The sequence below is a fragment of the Engraulis encrasicolus genome, chromosome 22 (assembly GCF_034702125.1).
Source record: "Engraulis encrasicolus isolate BLACKSEA-1 chromosome 22, IST_EnEncr_1.0, whole genome shotgun sequence".
NCBI lineage: Eukaryota > Metazoa > Chordata > Actinopteri > Clupeiformes > Engraulidae > Engraulis > Engraulis encrasicolus.
In genome coordinates, this window is record NC_085878.1 from 48,064,988 (window position 1) to 48,074,987 (window position 10,000).

The window sequence follows — 10,000 nt, forward strand, 5'->3', positions numbered from 1 at the left end:
GGTGAGTCTTCATTCACCACAGCATGCCCTTTGACAAGGTGAGTCTTCATTCACCACAGCATGCCCTTTGACAAGGTGAGTCTTCATTCACCACAGCATGCCCTTTGACAAGGTGAGTCTTCATTCACCACAGCACATCCTTTGACCTGAACTGTGTATGTTCCTTTAACTGCTCTTCAGTGTAAACCTTGATTGAGTCACTCGTGTTCGGGCATCTTCTGTTAAAGGATGAATCATCTCCTGTTATGTTACTTAACTACCAATGTTCTTTAGAAGGCTTTAGTAGGCTTCATGATGTAGCCCTCAAATGAACCACTCTTCTCCAGGCCTCTCTTATATACAGTATGAAGGTGAACATTCATTGTAATTCCCTTGACCAGGACCCGACTGCTTGTGTTCTTAGAGGCCTCTAGTAATAAGACTGAAATGAATTGCTTGTTCTCAGCCAGAGCTGGACTGGGGTCGAAAAACAGACCGGGCATTGTTGGCTTAGAACGGCCCCTAAAACATCCTCCTGCTTTTCAACAATATTACCATTAGCTCAGTCCACTGTCTATATTTAAGATAGACCAATGGGCCACCCCATCTAAATTGAGGAGCGCTGGTCTCTAAGAAAAATCAAAACATTAAAGAACGGCATTTTCCCCTGAGGACTGTCAACCGGCCAGAAAAAAATGCCCTGTATGCCAGATTACCAATCCAGTCCTGTTCTCAGCCGTCTTCTGTTAGATGCTTTGGAGTGCAGAGTATTGGCGTCAGTGATGATGACTACTCTGCTACCGTACGTTACTGGTAAATGAATTGTGAAATGAATGTTGACGTTGGCAGTGATGCTGTAATGGCTGCGCAAGGCTGGGATCAAATATGAGATGAGATTCTTTTTTTTAAAACGTCCATTTTTGGTGACTGTAGTCTTTCACTGGAAGAGGAGTTTAATTAAGGCATGAAATGAATTTCCGTTCCCTTTCCTTTGAGGATGTCCAAGGTGTAATTTCGTAGATAAAATAGAGCACCAATTTATTCCTCATAAATTGTGTCGAGCATCTAAATCTCTGTTTTGGAATTAAAAGGGACGCGCATGACAAACGAGCTCATGGTTGTTTCATTGTAATGAGTACAGGCCTAACGCACAGCGCTGCGGCAAGTAATGAAGAAAATTAAATTTGTATGCCCCCCATCTATTTTTCAACCACCATTGCTGTTTACGCAATGTTGTTGGGAGACGACGGCAGCTCTTATTTGCCGAAGAAAGCCACTCTTTTGGTAATTCATCCCGCTATGTTTTATTAATTCAAGCAACCGCATAACTCGACAAACACTGAAAAATATATAATTGCCCTCAGAAGACACAGCCGCGAGTCCCCCTTAGGTAAAATAACTGCTAAAAAAAACAATCCCAGCTGAAGTCCCGTAGGTTTTAAATGTCAGAGAACACTATTAAGCTTGGATAGAGAGATAGGAATGTCGAATACATATGGTGATGAGACTGTTGGCTTACAAATTACATGGCAAGAAATGTAAAAGTCAGAATTTGAATGTATGATATCCACTCGCTGGCTAGTTTGTCTCCTAAGCTGGAGGAAGTAAATGTCGTTCCCTGTACTAGCTAATTAAGTGGGCCTTCTAATGAGATGGTGGCACTAACGAGTTGGCAGAGCGCAAAATGGATCAAGCGAGAGGAGGAATTTCAAAGGGAAGAAATGGATTTCTGCTATTTGTGGACATTTCTGCTCCATCAGGAGTGCTTTCACCCACAGAAACAAATAACTGTCTGCGCGTTCAAATGTACACATGCACAAAAACAAACACACACACACACACACACACACACACACACACACACACACACACACACACACGCACACACATAATGTGATTTAGACATTAATGCCTATTGGGTTTAAACAAGACTCTTTGAATGAAGTCAAAGGAGTTTAGTAGAGTATGGACCAGCAGGCTAACAGTGCACTCGACTAAGCAAAAGCATCTCTCACCCATTCACACCTATTCAGAACAAGGCGCCCCTCTGTCAAAAGCACACCATCCTTCCAGATGCCAAAAAAAGGCCTTCCCCTGCCAGTACAGTGGAAGATTATTTTATTTAACTTATCCGTGAAAAGATATCAACCAACCTGGCTGGCTTCATATCAGAATAAAGGCGCTATCGGAACAAAAGATATAGTGTGTGTGTGTGTAAGGTGTGTTATGTTAGATACAGTGTGTGTAAGATGTGGTGCCTGTAAGATATCGTGTATGTAAGCCCCCAGCTCTCTGCTGTTTTCTTATCGGCTGTGGACAGTTAATTACACGTCTCCAAGGTCTCTGAAGTTTCTTTTTTTCCCATTTCGTTTGTTCTGAACCTGTGATTGCAAGGCAGACACAGTGTGTGTGTGTGTGTGTGTGTGTGTGTGTGTGTGTGTGTGTGTGTGTGTGTGTGTGTGTGTGTGTGTGTGTGTGTGTGTGTGTGTGTGTGTGTGTGTGTGTGTGTGTGTGTGTGTGTGTGTGCGCGCGCGCGTGTGTGTGTGGGTGTGTTAGTCAGAGGGGGGTGAGCACTTTTGTGCAGTCCTAATTATAATGCAGAATTTACATGGCCAATTACCCCACATTGCTCCCATTAACATTCTGTCTTTAAGCCCTGTGCAAAAAGCACGGCCATTTGTTAGCTCTTAATAATGTGGCTTTCACCAAACGAAAAAAATCAAGAATCTTGCAGATCCAGAAACGACAGAATCAGCGAAAAGACGAAACTGTTTGGAATGTGAATATAAGTTGTTAAGTGCGTGCGTGCGTGCGTGCCTGTGGGCGTGCGTGCGTGCGCGTGTGCCTGTGGGCGTGCGTGCGGGCGGGTGGGCGTGTGTGCGGGCGGGTGTGCAGGCATGCGTGTCTGTATGGGGGGCAACTTGGGTACAGTAAGAAAGGGACATTGTGCAGGTCAGAAGCAAGGGAAGGAAGCCAGCTCCTAAAGCAAGATGGAGTACGGATGCCTTGCTGGTAGGCACTAAGGAAGAATTTGTACTGCAGTAAAGGTAAATCTTGTGATCTAAGCAAGAAACACACACACACACACACACACACACACACACACACACACACACACACACACACACACACACACACACACACACACACACACACACACACACACACACACACACACACACACACACACAGCCACTCTGACACACAGTCACACACCCAAATTTCCGTTATGTCTCTATCCCCCTCTCCTTTTCTCTTCCAGTATACACACCAATGGATGCCTCTAGGAAGCTTGTGAAATCCCAAGGCAGCTCTAGCACCAGAATATCCCACTGATGTCAGTGAACAAGCAGCAGCCATATCCAGTTAGGGTCTCGCTAATTAGGTCACACTTTGTAGGGGGAACCCCGTTCACTTCAAGAAGACACACACACACGCACACGCACACGCACACAAACACACACACACACCACATCTCAAGAAGGCCATGCCCATTCACTGATGTCTTGGTTAATAAAATGTCATCTACACTCATTCAAAGGCTGTTTCCCATTCTGATATCTCTGTTTCCACTCACTAGTTATTTGAAGGAGTTTGCAGTGCTTGTGCACATAGGCTGTATGTATCTACAGACTGGTGAAGAGGGCTAAGATTGCCCCTCCCAGATTAGATTTTGTGACTCTGGAGTACCCAACTGGCCATCTGACAGTTGTAGCAAGTGACAGTCAGAGAAATTCCACAGCACAAGTTATAGACGGACACACACACACACACACACACACACACACACACACACACACACACACACACACACACACACACACACACACACACACACACACACACACACACACACACACACACACACACACACACACACAGCGCTCTAGTCTACTCATGTGATTGTGCGGATGCTAACTGGGTGTGATGTCGAGCAGGTGTTGTGACATGGCGTCCAAACTCTCCCAGGTGCACCTGTCCCTCTCTGTAGCAGCAGCAGCAGCACACACAGCCACAGCGGTAATGGAAGCTCACATCAGGCACTCCGTCTGTTTCTACCATCTCTCATCACCACCACCCCCACCAACGCCACCTATCTCACCTCTCTCTCTCTCTCTCTCTCTCTCTCTTTCTCTTTCTCTTTCTTTCTCTCTCTCTCTCTCTCTCTCTCTCTCTCTCTCACTGACTACATTAATGGTCAGAAAGTAAGGTGAAAAAGAAAGGACAGGGAAAGGAAGAGGAGGAGAACCGACAGACAAAAGAGAAGGGAGAGTATGTGTAACAAGGTTGGGAAAGCACGAGTATATAATGCATATGTTAATGCATACAACTGCAGGAAATGGCTGGAATCGATGGTGTGAGAAAGAAAGAGAAGATTGAGAGGACCCATGGCTCATCGGTCTGAGAGAGAGAGAGAGAGAGAGAGAGAGAGAGAGAGAGAGAGAGAGAGAGAGAGCAAGAGAGAGGTGAGTGTGGAAGTGGGTCACTTATTAATAACTCTGGGACACACAGTGCTGAGAGGGCCACATTGCTTCACACTGGTCAGTAGTGAGAGGTCAGGACAGGCTTCCTCTGTGTGTATGTGCGTGTGTGCGCGTGCGTGCGCGTGCATGCGCGTGCGTGTTAAATAGCATAAGACTCAGGGAAAAGACGCATACACACGTGCACACATGTACTGTATGTATGCACATGCACACACACACACATACACACACGCATGCTTTATCATTCTCACTGGAGACTAGCCAATTCGCTGGAGGCTGAGGAGCATGTGGGTTTTTCATACAGAACCTTTTGCACCTCCAATGTATCGCTTCAATAGGCGCTGTTCAGGTGTGTCCTCCTGGAACCAAGTGGTCTAGTGGGAAAAATCACCCGGAGATTGAATTACCATTATCCCCGTCCTCACTCAGCAAAAAATGTGGTGTATTTACATTAAATTATGCCTGGGCCTGCCCATACTGCATGTGACGCTACATTAAATGTTGCTTTCAAACTGGTCTGGCACACTACCCCATTGGAAGAATCAGAACCAATGAATAGTGCAGATCCAAAGAAATACCACTACTGTGCCGTGCATATTCACGACACTTCATAATGTTGGTACATTATAAAGCTTTATTGACATTTCTTAGAAATGAGTTAAATTCTACTCTAGGGTTATAGCTCTGTCCTTCAGTACACTGGGACATTTGAAAGATGACCATTCATACCACGTATGTCTTGTCTTGGAGATCTGCAAGACCAAGCTTTGTCTAGAAGACACTTGCAGCCTCAGTGTTAACCATGGCGTTCCTAGATACCAAATCTACTAAATGTTCCAGAAAAAGAGGGAAAAAATCATTGTGCTTGCACCTTTTTTAAAATGCCTCTGTACTTGAGAACAGTTTCCATTGTGACAATAAGTTGCATATAAAGTATTTGTGGCTTTTTTGCAAACTAGCCAGCTGAACATACTCTGTGTAGACATTTTCTAGATAAGTTGTTTTGCAGTCCCTTACCTGTCTGAAGTGTATCGGAGGCTAATGCTGTATGTGTTCTTTGTTGACAACTTTCTAAGCCTGTGTAGTTAGTTAGAGTCAGGACTGTGCTCCACTTTGCACGTTGTGCTGAACAGGCACTTTGATGGCAGAGAGAGAGAGAGAGAGAGAAAGCACTTTGTTTTCTAAAGCACAGTCACATCTCAGTCCTTTGGCAGCTCCATCACCACATCCATCTCACTCGGCTTGTAACAAGAAATAAAGTGTTGGCATTTCCAGCTGCAATTTCACACAAAAATACAATCCTTTTATGATAAATGTTTTTCCTCACACAAACTTCAATGCGCTCCAAAAAAAATCCCTCCTCTCACTAGTCACAAGTCATCATTTGGAAAAGATGAATAGTGTCAGTTCTATATCGATGATGAGCATCTTCGCCGATTTTTTCACTTTTTACTTACTCCTTTAACGGCACCATCAGATCAGACTCCAATGAGTGTTAAATGTCATTTTACACAGATGGGACTGTAGTTAAATGTCATTTACTGCCTTTTTACTCGCTTTCACACACTCGCACGTCTGGTGTGATTTCATTACGGGCTTAGCGAGGCCTATAGATCGTGCATGTAATGAAAAATCTCCTCCCGCTATATGCCCTTTGCAGTAATGTTTTTTTATGTAAAGGGTAAAAGAGCAAATATAAAATCCAAAGCACACACAGTCTGGGAGAAACGGCTTGTTATCCATGCTATGAAGGGCTTTTTACGCCCAGTTACAAGTCCGTTACAATCCCCCCTTCAGCCTGGAGTTGAAGGCTAGGGCTTTTTAGCTGGTTGCAACGTGGCTGGTTTAACCTGTCCCTCACCTCCTACTCGCTACTTTAGAGGTTTGCAGTGCTTTTGTTTCTGCCTACACAGAGGAATCTGCAGGTGCAAAGGAGCTAGGCACACTGCAGTACAACACACGCACGCGCACACGCATGCTCTAGCCTAGCTTAACGCACACACACACACACACACACACACACACACACACACACACACACACACACACACACACACACACACACACACACACACACACCTCTGCACACACACACATACACATATGATTCTGCGTACAAACACACACACATGCTTCTGTACACACACACACGTACACACACACTCATTAGCCTCTACACACACACACACACACACGTACACGCTTCTGCACACACTCGCGTACACACACTTCCCTTTTCCTTTCCCTCTGTGCCAGTGATGACCCTGCGGAATATCAATGTCGCTCTTCAGATTTCTCCACACTTACCTTTGGTAAGGAGCTAATGAATAATAGACAGAAGGGCCCCGTGGAGAGACCAGGCTGCCTACGATGCATCTTTTATGGGACGCCTTACCTGCTAATCCCTACTCATCCCTCTCTCTCCCCATCTTTCTCTCATCTTTTTCTCGTGTCCCTCTCTCTTGGGTACCTTTTCTTTTTCTCTCTCAATCGGTCTTGATCTCTCGGATATGTCTCTCACTCCCTCTCTCACTCTCGCTTTCTCAGGTATCTCACTCTTGATTTCTCAGGTATCTCTCTCTCTCTCTCTCTCTCTCTCTCTCTCTCTCTCTCTCTCAATCCAAGGCATACCTGTCAACTTTGAGCTCCCAAAATTCGGGAAAATTCCCATATTTTAAGCCAAAATCGGGGAAGTTTTCTAAAGGCCAAATTTTGACAGTCAACGGGATGACAGAGACAGATCGGATGGTGTGTTCTACTCTGCTTTTCACAATAGCACGCATGCAAAGACAGATCCTGTCTAAAATCCCTCAGCACACGTTTTACAGCGTGGAGAAACAATGCAATGAAAACAAAACAATGAAATGAGCGCAAGAAGTTTCTTCTTGTTTTGTTCCGAGGCTGTTTTATGCGTTGCATGAACTGACGGTTTCTGCGGAAAAGAGTGGGCGCACAAGCGCTACGAGCTCGAGGTTGACCGCTCGTATTTTCAAGGAACTTCAATTCTTGGTGCTATCTGCATACCTTCTATGGCAGGTAGCTTGATAAGCAAGACCCTCTGTCTCTCTCTTCAAGAGGGGTGTGGCTGGTGGCTATAAATAGCCTACTGGACCGACGGTGTTTTTTGATGATGTGAAAAATCCGGGATATTTCCGGGAAAAAAATTCAAATCGGGAAAAAATCGGGAAATGTCCAAATTAGGGAATTTCCCGGGAAATTAGGGATGGTTGACAGGTATGATCCAAGGAGTAACTTTGTTGCCATTACTCATAAATCAAAGGTGTTGCCAAAGATGTAATACAATAGAATGGTATTTAAAATATATAAACAAAGTCAATATATAAAGATTAAGGGAAAAAAAACAGAAGCTAATTCCTTTCAACTTATTGATTAACAATGGGGATTTCCCTTTCAATATGGCAAGCCTGAATATATTGGCAGGATAATTTAGTGCAATCTTTAATTTCACCCAGGAGGAACTGTAACTTTGAAAGAATCCAGGACAGGCTGTTTTAAAATATGGGGAAATATGATGTTCGTACTTTATTGTATTTAAGACACTCTAAAAGAAAATGGGGCTCATCTTCTACTGCTCTAAAATTACAAGGTTTGTACGTATATTCAATCCTCCTGTGTAAGCCAGGTTTGGTGGTGTCTGCCTTTTTCAATTGCTATGAAATGGTCACCTAGCCTGTATTCTCTCTCTCTCTCTCTCTCTCTCTCTCTCTCTCTCTCTCTCTCTCTCTCTCTCTCTCTCTCTCTCTCTCTCTCTGTTATCTCTCTCTCTCTCTCTCTGGTATCTTTCTCCCCCTCTCGCTGTCTCTCTAACTCTCACAAACACAGTAACTCACTCCCCCCCCCCTCTCTCCTTCTCTCTCTCTCCCCCTCCCTCCCTCTCTCTCTCTTCCTGTCACTTTCCCCAGGTGGAGCAGTTCAAGCAGGACCCCAACCCGTCTAAGTGTCTCCACTCTGTGTTCAACCTGCACACGGGGGACGAGTATTACCCCAATGAGAAATACAACCATCTGCAGGTGCTCAGGCAGCAGAGACCCATAAACCACTCAGCCACCATCATCTTTACACCCCAACCCACCCCCCACCCCTCTCCTCTCTCCTCCATAAACACCAATAACGTGCCACTCACTTACTGTGCCATTCTCTCTCCTATCCATAAACACCTCTAACGTATGGTGCCATTTCTTGTGCCACCTCTTTATTCCCCACTCTAGCCACCATAAATACCCATAACATGCCACTCACTCACTGTGCCACTCCCTCCACCCCTTCCATAAACACCTCCAACATCATGGTGCAGCTACTCCTTGTGCCACACTTACCCACTCCCTCACCTGCCTCTCCATAAACACCCATAATGGGCCACTCACTTACTGTGACATTCTCTTCCCCATCCATAAATACCTCTAACACAGTGTTTCTCAACCTTTTTTTGGCGAGGCACCCTTTCAATTCATGAAAAATGTCAAGGCTCCCCAAACCAACAAGCCGTAACATGGCATCGCATCTGATACCACAAAAGCTTAGAAAAGTAACACATTTGGAGACGTCACACGACCTACGTTCAAAGTTGCAGCTGACTGGGGCGACCTACATTTAGTACTTTACTGTGCGTAAATGGCAGATGAAAGATTCCACTGACTAGCATTAACTTATCAATTTAGACAAAAATGTATCATATTACATACTTTATTTATCAGCCACGTTTCTGCGGCACCCCTGAGGGGGGCCCGCGGCACCCCTGTTGAGAAACACTGCTCTAACGTATGGTGCCACTCATTGCCACTTATAACGTATGGTGCGCTCCCCACTCTTACCCACTCCACCCACCAACACCCATGAAGTGCCACTTTCTCCCCTTTCCATAAACACCTCTAGCGTATTGTGCTATCCCCCCCTCCACCCACCCCTTCATAAGCACCTTTAACGTCCCACTCCCTCCCTCCCATCCACAAACAGCTCTTATGTATGGTGCCACTATGTATGGTGCCATGTGTCACTCTCTCCCCCCCATCCATAAACACTCATGCCACTCATTATGCCACACTTACCCACTCCCTCACCCACCTCTCCATAAGCATCCATAAAGTGCCACTCTCTTACCTTTCCATAAACACCTCTAACGTATTGTGCTACACGACCCACCCCCCACTCCACCCACCCCTTCATAAACACCCTTAACGTGCTACTCTCTCCCTCCCATCCACAAACACCTCTTATGTATGGTGCCACTCATGTGCCACTCTCTCCCTCCTATCCATACACTCCTCTAAGATATGATGCCACTCTCTCCCTCCTCCACAAATGTATACACTTATGTATGATGCCACTCTGTCCCTCCTGTCCATAAACACCTCTAAGATATGATGCCACTCCGGGACTCCTCCTGTCCATAAACACCTCTTATGCATGGTGCCACTCATGTGCCACTCTCCTCCCTATCCATTAACACCTCTAACGTACGTATGGTGCTACTCCACTCACTTTGCCAGCCACTGACTGTTTGGCTGGCTGGCTGGCTG

General features: G+C 45.4%; 1 protein-coding gene across 3 annotated transcripts in view; it reads left to right on the plus strand.

Annotated features, from left to right (window-relative positions):
* phkb (phosphorylase kinase, beta) overlaps positions 1-10,000 on the plus strand; it is a 124,377-nt gene that overhangs the window by 23,051 nt on the left and 91,326 nt on the right. For all 3 annotated transcript variants that reach the window (XM_063188445.1, XM_063188444.1, XM_063188443.1), the window contains one exon: positions 8,387-8,494. In XM_063188445.1, coding sequence (XP_063044515.1) covers positions 8,387-8,494 — 108 coding nt within the window. The remainder of the gene's footprint in view (positions 1-8,386; positions 8,495-10,000) is intronic.